A 16603-nucleotide genomic window follows, 5' to 3' on the forward strand; every position below is an offset into this window, starting at 1 on the left:
CCAGCAGGCCTGCAATGCCCACACCCGTATTCACCTGGGATCCTGAGGGCTCCTAATAAAACCCACAGAATCAGAGCTTGCTTGGAGCCCATGTGCTTTGGCCCTTCCTAACTCAGAAATCCCTTCTACAACATGGTCCACTTTCTGCTCACTCTCCCAGCAGTGAGCTCACTGCTTCCTGAGACAGTGCCTGGTTGGAGAGCTCTGGCTGTCTTCCAGCCATCTGCTGTCGTTAAGCAACATAGCCTGGTCCTCATCCTGCCTCTAGGCTCATACCTCTCTTTCCTCTTCCTGTGGCAGAAAACCTTCTTGAGGGGAAGGGACTGCACCTTAATCCCTCATCCTATTAACTCCAGTGACTAGCCCAGTGTTTGCCTGGTACAAAGTATTTGCCCAGTAGATGTTTTGATGAGTGACTGGACGGATGGATGGATGGATGGAAGGAAGGATGGAAGGAAGGAAGGAAGGAAGGAAGGAAAGATGGATGGATGGATGGAAGAAGGAAGGATGGATGGATGCATGAATATATTCTCTATGATTTTCTCCTTGAGGATCTCATCTACTTGTCATAAGGTAAGATTTAAAGTCCCCTTTCTCCCTGGCAACTACAAGGTGGTGCTTACTAGAGTTCTCTGCAACCAGTATAGGAACAGTGGAACCCTCGCCTCTCCTGCTCAGAACAGGGTGCTCTACTTCTGTTAATCTGACCTAGGATTAGGTCAGCTTTTCTTTTGTTTGTTGAGTCCTGCTGAGCCCGCAGTGAGCTAATAGCTCCACACCCTTTCGGACACGTTGCCACGTTCAGCCATAACTCCTCCTCCATCTTGTATAAGAGCATTTTTTTTTTTTTTAAGAGACATGGTCTCACCATGTCACCCAGGCTGGAGTGCAGTGGCTATTCACAGGCATGATCAAAGCACACTACAGCCTCAAAAGATCCTCCTGTCTTAGCCTCCCAAGAAGCTGCAACTACAGGTGTGCCACTGCATCTGGTTGTGATTTTTGAATCCAACACAGGACTTTACATTTCTTCTATAGCCACCATTCCAGATTGTTTAAGTCCTTCTGAATTCTGCTTGCCCCCCAGAGAGCAGGATGGGAACTACTTTTATTGAATACCTCATAGTGATGATGCTCATGTGGTAGGTGCACTTCACTTGCAGAATGAAAGCTCCATGAAGGTAGGCACCCTGCCTCCCCAGCACCTAGTCCAGCATCTGATATACAATAGGCACTTTGTACATATTTGTTGAATGAATGAATGCACATCTACTTCATTGAATTCTCACAGTGTCCTTTGAGGTAAATACTCTTTTCACATGAGTACATTGAACTCAGAGAGGTTATGTAACCTGCCCAGAGTCACACAGTACATGACTGACCTGGGGATCTGAGATCAGACTTGCCTGACTGCTAAACCACCACACCATGCTGTGTCACAGCTTCTGTGGGACAAGGCTGCCCTCAAGGCTACAGAGGGTCTGGTGAAGGACACCATCAGCCATTCTACCTTCAGCTTCTCTGCTGGGTAACCATCCCCCAGCATGGCATAGGGGAGATCTAAGGAAAGGGACAGCAGGGGTGAACAGGAGGGTGGAGTGTTCATGGCTGACAAAGGCTGGGAGGGCTGAGGAACTCTGGGGAGGACATGAGGAAGCAGGATGAGGATCAAAGGCCAGCCCAAGACCTCTTCAGTCTTTGAAGATCAATCCAGGGCAGGCTGGGGGTGCAGGTCCCCTTTTAAACCCCAAAGAGACCTCACCCAGAAGCAGGGCAGGCTCCCAGCCCCACTGGTCCCTGCCTCTCCAGCCCCGCCCCCCCCAGCCCCTCCAAACTTACTTGTTGCTGAAGACTTTGCTGTAGTTGAAAATCTGAATCTCGAGCATCTCATTTTTGTCAATGTTGCTGGCCACTGGCCACCGGAACGTCTAGAGAGAAAGGGACAACTGTGGCCTTGGGCTGCAATAACAGGCAGGGGCTGTGGGGGGTGGGAGGGGAATCTCTGGTAGGGAGTCTCAAACAGGGTGGCCCCTCACATGGGCCAGTGTTCCCCAGGGACAAAGCATTCACACCTAGAATTGCATTTAATTCCCTGGACCACCTTGTAGAGTGGGTATGGCCCACTCCTCTTTCAAAGACGGTGCTCAGAGAGGCTGGTGACCTGCCCAAGGTCATATGGTGAGTGGAAGAACCTGGGCCCAACCAGGACCACCACCTCCCTGCTGCCTCTTAGTTCCTGGGGGGCTTGCAAGTGGGTGGTGCTCGGGCTCAGGGCAATAGCAAAGGTTGTGGGCTGTGAGCCTGGTTTTTGGTGTGTGCCGCATGGAGCTGTGAGCTTCCAGCCCTCTCCCATCACAGCCATCCTGACCACAGCGGGCTCTGCTCCAGATGCCCCCATTCAGGTCAAATCACTCCTCGCTGGCAGTGCTAACTTTGGGGACAGGTTTTAGCTGTTTAGTCTTATTAAGGCCAGGCCCATGGCCTGTCCCCTACTCACTATTTCTAGATTTGCCCTTACCACTTCTATCTTGCTGTCTCCCTAAGTCAGTAATAATAATGAATAGGGACTTGAGTGGCATTTTTCCTGATGCCCTTGAAGTAGCATCGAGAGCCCAAAATAGAGGCTAAAAGATGCCAAGTGCTCCATTTTCTAGAGAGAGCTGCTGATGGGCAGATCCAGGTGCCCCTCTAGGTCTTCCTCAGAGGCCCTGCCACCCCAGCCATCACCCCAGCCCTCCTCCTCCCTGGATGTGAAAGGAGACTGGGGAAGGCAGATGTGGGGAGAATCGTGTCCTAGGGACAATGTTTTCGTGGTACTTCCCTGGGGAGATAGCTCATAGAGACTGGGCGCCTGCAAGAAGGGCAGCTTGGCATGCAGGTTCCCAGTGGCATCTGCCTGGGCAGTGGACAAGCTGGTCTGTCCCCAAGCCTGTAGGAGCACTGAAGGGCAAGGAGCCTGGCGTGCCACTGCTGGGTGTGGCAATATGTGGTTTACACTTTATCCAAAGGCTGCCCACCAGGGGAGGGGTCCTCAGCTCAGATGAAGCTGTAGGGCTGCACCCACACTGGCAGAGCTGGGGTGGGGTGCAGCCAAGTCCCCTACATGGGGCTCCACGTGACGTGGCAGGCCACTCAGGGCTCATTTGCAAGGCCTGCCATGCTGGCAGCGTCCACAGCTGGCCAGAGAAGCCACCACACCACAAGGAGCACAGGGAGGCACCGTGTCCACGGCAGACACCAGGAACGCAGCCCACAGCCCCCTCTCCAGTGGGAGTCGGGAGGAGGTAGTGGGCCTGAGCAGGGGTCCCTGCCCCGCTCCGTGTCCTGAGCCACAGCGTGAGGGAAGGCAAGAGGCAGTGTGACCACGATGCCAGACTGGAGTAGTCAACCCTTCAGGACTGGGCTTTGAATAACTGCAAATGAGCAAACAGCTCTGGGGCTGCTCGATGACACTGCTGAGAGACGGTGCCAGGGGGGATTTTGACAGAGCAGGTGGAGCGCAGTGACTTGTTATTTTCTAATTTCATTTTTATACCCCACCAAATCTAGACCACTCCACAGGCCAGTAATAAATAATAATTTTAACAGCTATAATAATAATAGCTGCCATTTATAGAGAACTTTTTATCATGCAGGGGCTGAATGCTTTATGCCTGTTAATTCATTTAGTCCCTCCCACAGCCCAAGAGACTGGTAATGGCTTCTCTGCTTTCTAGACAGGGAAACTCGGGCTTAGAGCAGTCACGTGATGCAGAGAACTGCTGGTGGCTGAGCAGACGCTGGGGAGGAGGCTTCTGGGAGCCCACCCCACATGTCAGCTGTTTCCAAAGCTGGGCGTCCTCCTGCCAGACTGGGGACTTGGAGGGCTCGGGCACATGGGGCCAGTCTGGCAGGTCACTACTCAGTGTGGGCAGGGCCTGTCTCAGGAAAATGGTCTCCCTGACACCCCCTTTCAGGACTGGTCAAGTCCTGGGCTTGGGAGGGAGGAAGCGGCAGCAGAGGGAGAGGGCCCTGGGGTGGGCTGGGCAGGCGAGGCGGGCACAGGAGGAGGGGGGGGTGCTGAGGGGTCCGGGAGGCGGAGGAGGCGCTGCCCAGCCCACAGGCCTCATTAAGCGGCTTCTGCGCCGGCTCCTGGATGCCTCCGCAGCTCTGCAGAGTGTGTGGTTTCCTTAATGAAGTTGCTTTTATGGGGCTGCGGGGAAATGAAGCCGCTCAGGCAGGCCCAACTCGTTAGCCACGCTGCGGGGGGAGAGGGCTGCAGGAGCTACCAAGATTTCGATTTTCTTGGGATGAAGGGGGCGGGGTGTTCGATCCACCTGAGGGTCTGTGGGTGGGGTTCTGACACTGGAAGGAGAAAAGGATGGGGAGAAAAAGGAGATGACCACAGAAGTGGCATCGTCGGAGAGAGGGGCATTGAACGGTGGCCATAAGCCGAGGCAAAAGGACCCAGAGAGGGCATGATGGCATGGGCTGGTCTGCTGAGTGGGGGCCTGGTGGGGACCGATGGGCCCTGGGGGTCCTGACTGCAAAGGATGGTCCAGGGGAAGCACATCTGGATTTGTGGCTTGGGGCCCTTTCAGGAATCTGTCGGTGGAGGGATCAGGCTGAGTGTTTCCAGGAAGGAGCCCGAGAGAGGGCACATGAGGAGAGAAGGACCGAGTAAGCTCTGGTCAGGCCAGGCCTGCACAGTCCCCATGGAAGCCAGACAGGAGTGTCCTTCAAGAGAGAGAAGACACAGTCCTCACTGGGACACAGAAGCTCCTTTGGTCTCTGACTGCCCCCCCATATACTCCTCCCTTTCCTCACTTGTCTACCCTCCTTCCTCCCACACTAGAATTTCCCCTCATGTCTCTGTTTTCCTTCTCTCCTGTTTCATTCCTCTGCTTCTTACTCACCATTTTATCTTGTATCAGTTTCTCTCTGTGTCTTTGTCTCTGTCTCTCTGTCTCTGTCTCTCTCAGTGGTTCTCAGTCCTGGCTGTGCATTAGAATCACTTCCGGAAGACTTAAAAAAATCCGGAAGGCCCAGGCCTTGAGACAGGCATCTGGCTGGGGGGGGGGGTCCAGGCCTCAGTATGGGGCCTTGCAGAGTGTGACCAGCCTGTAGGCTGGAGGGGAGTGACTTAGGACTGGGACTTGGGGCTACTCCCATCTGGCCTCCCAGGAAACAGAGGCATGGGCTTTGGTAAGTGACTTTTTGGTTTGAATTTTCCTTGGCTAATTTCTCTATTTTTACCTCTCCTTTGTTAAAAATTTCTACTGCTTCCTGAAATAGGTGGAGATTCCCCCTCCTAGCATGCAAAGTCCCCCTTGCTGGGCCCAGGCAGCATGTCCAGCCTGATCTCCTGTCACTGACATCTTCCTCCGCTCAGCCGTCGTCTGGGGTCTGTGGCTGTGATCATCCTTCCAGGTTGTCAGCAACAAAAATATTTATTTCTTGAGTGCTGACCATGTGCCAGGCACTGATTACGCACTTTACACAAACATTATATAATTGAATCCCCACTTTACAGATAAGGAAACCAAGGTTCAGAGAAGATTTGCCTAAAATAAGCAGTTAGTAGCTTCATAGTTAAGAGCCAGACTGCCCATGTTCAAATCCTGGCCCTGCCACTTAATAGCCATGTGACCTTGGGCAAATTACCTCCCCTCCCGGTGGCCTCATTTATAAAATGGAGATGATAATGTCACCTAAACCTTGTGCCCTTGCACAGAGTAAATGCTGCAGAGGTTGTGACTAGTGCTGCTATCTGGGGTGTCAGTGATTTCAAGGCCAGTGATTTCTCTCCAAAGGGAGACTCAACAATTCCCTACGTCCCTTTCTGCCTTGTGACTTTGCCTTTCCTCCCATCTCCTTGCATTTAGGCTGGCTCTTTGACTGGCTTTCACCACTAGACTATGGCAGAAATGACACTGTGTGGTGCCTGGGCCTGGAAGCCTCCATTTTTACCCTCTTAGAAGCCAGTTGCCATGTAAAGAAGCCCAGGTTTCCCTACTGTAGAGAGGCCATGTGGAGAGAGGCCCAGAAGATGTGAGGACACAAGGAGGAGACCCACAGTGCCCTGGATGACAGCTAGTACAAATTGAGCTCCCAGCTGGATTCAGGTGACACCGTATGGAGCAGAAGAACTGCCCTGCTGAGCCCAGCCAACCCACAGAATCGTAAGCAATACTACAATGTTGATAATTTTAGTCATGAGTTTCTGGGTGGTATTTCACACAGCACTTGATAACTATGACATTCTTCACACCATCTGTGCCTCTCTCTAAGTGTCAGACTGTGTCAGGGAGACTTGTCATCAGAGGCAGAGCTGGACTCCATGCCCTGGGCCTTGCCCCCCATACACCAGCTCTCTTGCTCCTTATTCTTCCTGTTGTCCTCAAGAACTCCAGGTACAGCCTTGACTGTCATTCTTAGAGCAGTTCAAAGCATGAGTAGAACCATCAGGCTGAAGTTTCTGTCTCATTCACCGACCCCCTGCACCTGGCATGGGGCCTGGCACACAGCAGGTACTCAGTAAACAGGTCTCAACTGACTGATTTGCCTGCCTTTAGTGTAGGTCCTTATTAGCAGTGTGAGCTTGGGCAGGTTAGTACACCTCTCTATAAAGTGAGGGTGACAGTAACAGAGCCTGCTTCTTGGGGTATTTTTGAGGCTAGCCAAGCACTTAGCATAGAACCTGGCACAGTTAATATAGTGGTTTATCATAATGATTGTTATTGTATTGTTATTAGTTCTGGGAGCTGAGGCAAGGCCTGGCCTTCTTGGTGATGGACACTGCAGGACTGCAGGAGGGCACTTCTGCAGCCTGGCTAGCACCAGCATAATTCACTTCTATGGTCATAACAGCTGAGGTTGTCTTCTATTTCTGGGGGTGCCCTGACTGGACCAAGGAAATCCAGGACACCATCTAAGGTCCTATTCCATCTCAGCCCCCAAACACCCTCAGGACATGCACCCAGCACTGCTGGGGCACTCAGGTAGCAGCTAAGCCAAACATGGTTACTCAAGATGTCAGGAGCCAGCAAGCCCCATGCAGGGGCAAACATTGGCTGAGCACCTTCTGTGTGCCAGGCTCTGTGCATGGCACCATGCAGAATGCAGGGATGCAGGCTTATTTCTCAGTCCTGGGGATGCCCCTGGATAATTCTGGAGACAGGCACAGACCTGGAATAGCAGCCTGTGATAGGACCCTTGACAGCAGTAAAGTGGTTGGCATTACAGGTTGGGGAGGGAAAGAGGACCTCTGTCGGGAGCCTCAGAGTCATGATCCAGTTTGCCTGCTCTAGGCTTAGCACTGACCTGGCCACTGCTGGCCAGGGCACAGAGTTCTGCCTCCCATGAGCCCCAGAGATCTACAGCTCCCCAGAGGTTTCCCTGATGCACGTTGGAGAATGACCATTGACTGGGCCAGGAACCATCCTAAATCAGCAGGACAGCATCCATAAAGGGACAGTCCTCTAGGCTTGGGGGGGAGATTGAGGTGTGCTACAAAGCTTTAGGGTACAATGGAAAGAGACTATCTTGGGAGCTTAAAGACCTGGGTTCAAATTCCAGTGTGGCCATTCGTGCTTCCCCAGGACAAAAAGCCGGGTCTCTCGCTCCCTCCCCTTTTCCCTCCAGCTTCTGCAGGTTGTAGGTTAAATGTAGGATCTCAGGTTCCAGCCTCTGGGAAAGGAGACACCATGTCCAGGCTCTGTTTCCACCCATTGTTGGAGGGAGCATTGTCTTTCTTCCATGGCCACCTCCTCCCCACTCAAGTTCCTAGGCCCTGCAGCAGCCCCTGTCACCCCTGTCTGAGCAGAGAAGGGGCCCCTCCCTTGCTTAATCCCTTACCTGAGTAGAGCAGGGAGAGACATTTGCTTTCTTGTCTCTCCTTTCATTTTTTTTTTTTTTAACCTTGAGCAAGGAGTACATCCCATTTTACAGAAGAGGAATCTAAGGCCTAAAGAGGTCACCTCAGCAAGGACTGCAGCCCAGGCCGATGTGCCTTGTGCCTCACTAAGCTGGTTCCTGAAGGCCCTGAGTGGAGGAAGGGCCTGGGTGAGAGAAGAGACTTTCTAGGAAGCCAAGAAGCTTCAGGGGGATTTGCAAGGATTTCTTTTCCAGGCTTGTCTGGAACCATTGGCAGGCTGGTCCTTTCAGGGGGCAGCCAGGGGAGTTTAGGACCTGCCCACTGGGTCTGGGGAGAGAAGGTAAGCCTGGGTACAGCTTAAGACCTTCTTTGGGACTGGGCTGACCTGGCGGGTAGAGGTTGCCTCCCTGCTTTGTGGGATGTGCACTGCTGACCGGGGTGGCAGTGCAGAGGGAGAAATGGATACAGCAGGCATGGAGAGGCCCAGCGAGGGCCTTGCAGGGGCAATGGGGGTCAGGCCCTGGAGCAGCTTCCTCTTGTTGCATCCAGAGAAGGCTCAGAATCTAATCTACACGTGGACTTAAAGAATCCTGGCTTGGTGGCTTCTAGCTCTGTCACCTGGTGAAGGGTACTTGCCATCTGAGCCTGAGCTTTGCTGTTGGATCATCATGGAGACCGGATAGAAGAGGGGCTGCCCAGGAAGGAGCCCAGTGCTGCTGCAAGGGCTCCCACTCTCTGCCCACGGGGCTCCCCAAGTGGGAGCGTAGGATGGCCTGAGAATTGCAAATCATTTGCATTCTTGCTGCCCCCCCACTAAATGCCAGTGGGTTCCCCATTGTTGTGACAGCCAGAAACTTCCCTGTGCCCCCGTGAGTGGGGTGGTTTCCCCTGTTGAGAACCACTTCTCCCCATCACATAGCTTCTCTCTGATCCTGATCTTCCCTGCCTGGCTTCTGACTCCCTCCTGGCCTCCCCACGTTACTCAGGCTGCCTCATACCCAAGTTTCTGTGTGGATCCTCATGGGCTGTACAGCCCGGCTTCCTTCCTCTGGGGTCTCTCTAGCCCGAGCCTGGCGCATGTCAGATGCTCAGAACATGGCCCCATGCTCAGGGGCAGCAGAGACTGGCTCTCCACCTGACCTGTGTTGGGCAGCGTTGGGAAGAGGAAGGCCACGGTGATTAACTTTGAATGTCATGTATACCTGTGGCTTGGGTGTCCTGGGGTGCAGTACATGGAAAAGGGTGGCAATGCCCTTGGGAGGGGCATCAGGTTGCTCACTGGCTGGATGCCTGGGCTGACATGTCCCCTGGGAGTCTTGGGAGAGGGAGTTGGATGCTATGCCTGGTGGATTGGGGACAGTGGACCAGGGAGTCAGGATGGATAAACTAGGCCAGGCCGCCTGCATCTTCACCCTGCCAGCCCCTCCCCTGTCCAGGCCCTGGCTGAGGAATGGGGAGCAGAGGAGACCAGGCTGGCTGTGTAACGGGGCGAGCCTGAGGCCTCTAGATAGCTGGCTTAGTTTGCAGCAGTGGTTCCACTACCACAAGAACTCCTCATTCTGTCCATCATTTTGCAAAGACCTTCATTTGACCAATGTGACCGAGGCTCAGAAACCGAGGCTGGAAGTCTCACAGCCAGGAAGGGGAGAGGTCAGAGCAGAACACTCCTTAGCTCTGGGAATTCACGTTAAATGAGGAATTGAATGCCCCAGGGAGCAGTGGGGATGTCTAGGGAGGCAGCAGCAACAGCGACCCTGCAGTGGCTGGGGGAGTGCAGTGTGGGGCCATGCCAGTCAATGGCTGCTCCTGAGCCCAGGTGAGGAGGCTGAGGCCTTGCTCCCCTGCCTCCACCTCTGGGCCAAGGACACAGCTATACTGTGTGGCTTGGTTTTGGGGTGGGGGGAAGACGGTTAGTTCCAGGTGGCCCCTCAGCCTGGTGGAGGCTCAGCCAAATGGCAGTGGCCAGCTTCAAGGAGAAGAATCTGCCATGAGCCCCTTCCCAGCCCAAACAGAGCCGAACGTGAGAGGCAAGCCCGGGGAAGAAGGGGCAAACTGATTCACAGGTCACAACAGAGCTTCCAGTTTGTGCCAAGATGGCGACTCAGGCTTCTGGTTCTTGCCCCAAAGTCAACCCTAGAGAAACTAGAGCAGCAAGAGGGAAGTATGGATTCCAGAAAGTAACAGACAAATCGACAAGAGTGCAAGAAGACTGAGGAGACTGAAGGCTGCTGGAGCTGGTAAGTGCATCAGGATGAAGGTGCTCAGCCTGGGCCAGAGGACAAGGAGAAGGCAGTGGGGCAACAGGTTGCAGGAAAGCTTTGTGAGTTCTGCTCTTGCCTCTCCCTGGCATCCCCGTGGGGCACTGTTGCCTGCCTCCTGATAAAATCATGACAACAGCCCTGCTGGGGTGAGGATGGAGAAAAATAGGTGTTGATAGACCAATAGTGCACATCTCCTTTCATGGAACCCTAGAGCTAGTCTGGTAAAAATCCAGACTGTCTTCTGTCACCTGTGTTTCCCCTTATAGGTCCGGCGAGGAGACCCTGACTTGGGTGGGGTGGTCAACAATGTTTCTGTGGTGACTGGCCCCCCACCTCAGTGCCCGTGCCTGCCCTTCTCTTCAGCTTCGAGGGACTGACACAGACTGGCCTTTGACTGTTCCCAAAATGCATTACCAGACAGTGGCTGATACTGGGGGAACCTGAACCCAGCAGTATAAGGAGACACTGGAAGAGTGCATCTCCTGTAAGAGAAAGACAGCGCACTGGACTGCACTTACCAACTGGAGTAGGACTGGTCGAATAAATGGACTATCAAGAAATATATTAGCAATAGGAAAAAAGGGCAAGGAATCATTAAGAAAAGAAGAACAAATTAGAACATCGGAAGATCAGTATGAAGAATACCCTCAGAAGACAGAAGGAAAGAATTAGTAGATGAACAACATAAAAGGTCAGATACGAGGCAGCGAGAAGCAGAAGTAGCAGCCCTGACATCTGATAATAGAAGCTGCAGAGGAGAGGACAACAGAGAAACTGAGCGGAAGTGATATTTGAAAAAATAATGGAGATAGAATTTTCTATAATGAACAAAAGAGGAAAACCCATGATTTGAAAGGTCTCACAAAATAGTGAAAAACAGGAAAAATAAGGAAAACCCACAACTAGACACATTAAAATAAAATTTAAAAATATCAAAGACAAAAGAATTATAGATTTTTTTTCGGAGAGAAAGGGAAGATCACGCATAAAACTACAAGAACCACATGGCCGTGAGGTTCTCAAGAGCAACGTAGAATGATATTTCTGAAGTTGTGAAGAAAAAGAACTTGGAACCTAGAATTTTATATCTAGTGAAACTCTCATTCAAATTTGAAGAAATGAGAAAAATGTTCTCAGATTCACAAAGCTTTATAAGGTGTGTAATACAAAGACCCGAATTGAAAACACTTTTGGAAGAAGTACTCAAACAAGAAGAGAAATAAATCCATGAGCTACTTCAGGAGATATGAGAAGTAAAAAAAGTCAAAGATCTTGGTAAAGGCTATTGCTATCTTGAAGCAAAAAGAAGGTGAGGACAAACAAAAGAAAAAGAGATTACACATCCATAAGAATCTAGAATTAAAATTTTACTCTAGACATTATCAGCATGCAGGATGGGCTGAGGTAGGGAAATCAAGGAGGCATGAGAGAGTATTAAACTACTTGTCATATTAGGGGGAAACTATCATTACTGATCTGTGTGAACTAGCAATAAATATACATAAATTAGTAAGGTCAACTATTTTGAAATAAAAATAAAATATATAACTTTCCAACTTACAGAAGAAAACTCAACCTATCCAGTGGAAAGCTGGAAAGGAGAAAAAGAGAAATAAACAAACAAAAAGTACAGTAAATGGAAAATATAAGATAAAGTGGTGATAGAAATAAAATTAATGTTCCCAAACTCAGAGAAAAAATAATAACAAAAAATGAAATAAACCTAATAATAGCAATTGTAATAAATGGAAGTGAGTAAGACTCCTTAATTAAAAGACAGAGACTCTCACATTGGGGAAGTAAATAGTATCTAATAATACATGCCCTAAGAAGATACACTTAAATTAAAAAACACAAAAATATGGAGTACTACTCAGCCACAAAAAATGGTGGTGATCTAGTACCTCTTGTATTATGCTGGATAGAGCTGGAGCCCATTCTAAGTGAAGTATCACAAGAATGGAAAAACAAGCACTGCATGTACTCACCATCGAATTCGTATTAATTGATCAACATTTATGTGTACATATAGTAGTAACATTCAGGGGGTGTCGGGCAGGTGGGAGGTGGGAGGAGGGGATGGGTATATTTACAGCTAATGGGTGTGGTATGCACCGTCTGGGGGATGGACATGCTTGAAGCTCTGAGTTGGGTGGGGCAAAGGCAACATATGTAACCTAAACATTTGTACCCCCATGATGTGCTGAAATTAAAAAAAATAAATAAAAATAACTAGAAAGAAAAAAAACACAGAAATATTAAAAATAAAACTGAATGTAAAAAAATAACAAAAAATAAAAGGATTGAAAAAGATATACAAGGCAAATGAACCAAAATAAGCTGAGATAGCAATCTTAATACCTGACACAACAGAAATTAATGCAAAAAACATCATAAAGGACAAGAAGGGATATTTTATACCAGTAAAAGGAAAAACAGATGAGAATATATGGCCATCATTAACATATAGGCAACTAATAATATGGTTTCAAAATATATCCAGCAATAACAAACAGAACTACAGGGAGAAATTTACAAATAAATAATTATAGTTGTAGATTTTATTATAGCTGTTTCTGAAACTGACAGATCAAGCAGAGAAAAATAAGCAAAAAAAAAAAATTGAAAAGTTGAATAATGTAATTCATAAGCTTGAGCTTATGTAATATTATATAAGCTTGAGCTTATATTGAGCTATATATAGAACTCTACACTGAGCACATTCCTTTTTAAGCAGAGGGAACATTTATGACCATGAATCAGGCCATAATAGAAGCCTCAATGAATTCCAAAGAATTAATATACAGACTAGGTTCTTTGATCATAATGCAGAATAACTGGAAATGAATAAAATAAGGAGGACTGAAAAAGTCATATATGTTTGGAAATTAAATAAAACATTACTATATATCTCAGGTTTTAAAAAGTCATCAAGGAATAGAAGAAGTGTTTAAAACTGTATATTAGTGAAAACACTACATATAAAAATTTGTAGGACACAGTTAAATCCTTATGTAGATCAAAATTTATAGCTTTAAATACATTTATTAAGAAAGAAGAAAAGTTAAAACTAATAAGCTTAGCACTCAACTCAAGAAGTTGGGGCCGGGCACGGTGGTTCACGGCTGTAATCCCAGCACTCTGGGAGGCTGCAGTGAGAGGATCACTTGAGCTCAGGAGTTCGAGACCAGCCTGAGCAAGAGTGAGACTCCATCCCTACTAAAAATAGAAAAAAATTAGCTGGGTGTGGTGGTGCATGCCTGTAGTCCTAGCTATAGGGGAGACTGAGGCAGGAGGATCGCTTAAGCCCAGGAGTTTGAGGTTGAAGTGAGCTATGATGATGCCATGGCACTCTAGCCAGGGCAACAGAGCGAGACTCTGTCTCCAAAAAAAAAAAAAAAAAAAAAAGAAGAAGAAGTTGGGAAAAGAGCCACAGAACAAAATAAAAGAAACAGAAGAAAAATAATAATTAAGAAAAGGGCAGAAATCAATGAAATTGAGACACCAACACTAACAACAGGGAGATTAATAAAGCCAAAAGCTGGTTCTTTACAAAAATTAATAAGATAAACATATCTTTAGCAAGACTGACCAAGAAAAACAGAGAGAAGATACAAATAAATAAAATATGGAATAAAAAGGGTGAAATAACTATAGGTACAATAATGTTCTAAAAATAATTTCAAAACTATGATCAAATATGTGCTCATAAATTTGAAAACCTAAATGAAATGTAAAAATGTCTAGAAAAATATAAACTCCAAAGTTGGCATAAGAAGACAGAGAGAAATTGAAAGGGGAGTCAAAGAACTTCCCTCCCCAAAAAGTCCAGAGGCTAGTGTTTTTACATTTGAGCCTTCCAAAATGTGAAGGAAGAGTAATTCCTATCTTCCACGTGTTGTTCCAAAACATTTTAGGCCAGAAAATTTTATGAACAAAGCTTCAAAAATCCTAAATAAAAGTTTTTGCCAACTGAATCTAACCATGTATTAAAAATGAATATATTATGAAATATAAGGGAATAAAATTATGATTATCTCAATCAATACAGAAAAGGCTTCTGATAAGTTTTAATAACCTTTATAATATAAACTCTTAGTAAACTAGTAAGACAAGGCTAAATAGTAAAATCCCACTATGACAATTGTATTTGATAAAATTTTAGATGCATTTATTTCGTTTAATATTGGGAACACTGTCACCATTATAATTTAACATAGAACCAGAGATCATGGCCAATGCTCTATGGAAAGATAAAGAAGTAGGGGGTAAGAATTGGAAAGGAAGACCGAAAACACTTCTTTTGTATATAATATGATCTAGAGATATAAGAAAAACAGAAGCAATACGCAAACTACTAAAACCAATAAGGGAGTTCAGCAAGGTGGCTGGATGGAAAAGGGAGTTACAAAGGAAATGAAAGCATTTCTCTATGCCAGTAATAATCAACTTAAAAAAACATAATAGAAATAGATACCATTCACAATAACAGCAAAACCATAAAATATCTAGAACATAATAAAATATGTAAGACTCCTTATACATAAAAATATATAAGACTTCTATGTAGAAAACTTTAAAACTCTAGTAAAGCATAGTAGATAATTTGAATAGATAATTTAACACCATAAAAAAGGACATCTTTCTAAGTTAATTTTTAAGTTCATTGCCATCTCAATCAAAATCCCAGTTGGTTTTTGGAAGAACTTTTAAAACTTACTTTAAAATTTATTTGGAAGAGTAAAGGTCCCCATATAGGTCAATTTAAAAAAAGAAGAGTAAGGAGAGAGACCTTGCCTCATCAGATACTAAGACATACAAAAGAGCAGCATGGTGAGTTTCAAGTACAACAAAATAGACTAACGGGATGGAATAGAAGACTCAGACACAGACTTAATATGCAGTAAGTGGAGAGAAGATGGTTGGTTAGTAAGTTGATGTTAGGTAAAGTGGCTCCTTATATGGAAAAAAAAAATAAAACTGACTCCTACCTAACACCACATACAATGTAAAAGATACAACTATAAAATCAGAAAATGTAAGAGAATATATTTGTAACCTAGGGGAGGAGAAAGACTTCAACAAAACTTGAAAGCACATGAGGATGAAAGACTTCAAGTCAACAAGGGACACAACTAACCAAGTCAATAGACAGATGACAGACTGAGAGAAGATATTTTCAATATCTGCACCAACAGGGGTTGATATCTAAAATATACAAAGAACTCTTGCAAATTGATAAGAAAAAGACAGCTATCCCAATAGGGAAAAAAAAAGGCATGAAATTTGGATGGGTAATTTATAGAGGAGGAAAATAAAAGACTAAAGGCTTATCAAGAGATGCTCAAACCCATTAGTCATCAGAAATGTAAATTAAAACAACAATGACATGTCACTGTTGCACTAATGAACATCAGAAAGCTGGAAAACACCAGGGGTCGATGAGGAGGTGAGCACCGGAACCCTCATGCACTGCTGGTGGAAATACCAGGTCAAATTAAGCGTATGCATCCTCTAGGAGCCTGCAATTCCAGATCCCGGTGTATATCCCAGAGATATAGGGAACTTTGGACATAAGTCCAAAAGATCCTGGCTTGCCCAAGACTTTTCTACTTTTCCAGTTTTAGCACTAAAGTCTGTGTCCCGGAAGCGCCCTCAGTCCCAGGCAAGCCAGGATGATTGGTCACCCTCAGTGTTGGGTATGTCCCATGGAGTACTATGCATCAGGGAGAAGCAACAGGTTGATGTAGCAGCACAGATGGAACTTAAAAATAGTGCACAGTGGAAAAAAGTAGAAAAAGAAATATTTAACACGTCGCTATTTAAATCCACAAACATATGTTCACAAGACGACAGTACACATTTTGCAAGAATACATAGGAAACTAAAAGATACACATTAAACACATCAGAGAGGTGTATATGGAGGGAAAGAGTGGGGAGAAAAGGGAATACATACATAGATATGTGCATAAAAACAAGAGCGAGGTCCTGTAGGCACTGATGAGACAGTGTGCCAGAAACCAGGGCAAATGACTTACATGCTCAACTCCCTGAGCCTGTGGTTCAAAAGAAAAAATAAGCTTTCTGAGGGAAACACTCTGTGTGTGTCCCAGTGTCTCCATCACAGGAAACTTTTGGTGGCTGAGGTGGGAGAGGCGCCCCAATTGCTCTTACAAAGGGGTGAGGTCTGTGTGAGACTGGCATTGTCAGAAGCCCAGGTGGCATTCGCCTGGGTCCTCCGAGGGCTCTGGGGAACACTGGAGAGGAATCCCCTCCTCTCACCCTCCTGGGCCCTCAGCCGGTGGCTTGTGTTCAGGCCTACAGCACCTACAGCACCTACAGCACCTACAAACGGGCCCAAGCGGGCAGAGGTGGGCCTGGCATGCTGTCCTTTGTGTGCACAGGCCTCTCTCTCGGGCAGAGGCTCCTCCACACCCTCCCACCGCCGCCACCGCCTCCAGGAAGCAGCCAGAGATGAGGGGCTC

The 16603-nt window shown here is 47.2% G+C and overlaps 1 protein-coding gene across 1 annotated transcript in view; it reads right to left on the reverse strand.

Moving 5' to 3' along the window:
* OTOF (otoferlin) overlaps positions 1-16603 on the reverse strand; it is a 90246-nt gene that overhangs the window by 57209 nt on the left and 16434 nt on the right. Inside the window, 1 exon segment of the mRNA XM_045549210.1 lies at positions 1840-1928. Coding sequence (XP_045405166.1) covers positions 1840-1928 — 89 coding nt within the window.

The sequence above is a fragment of the Lemur catta genome, chromosome 4 (assembly GCF_020740605.2).
Source record: "Lemur catta isolate mLemCat1 chromosome 4, mLemCat1.pri, whole genome shotgun sequence".
Taxonomy (NCBI): Eukaryota; Metazoa; Chordata; class Mammalia; order Primates; family Lemuridae; genus Lemur; species Lemur catta.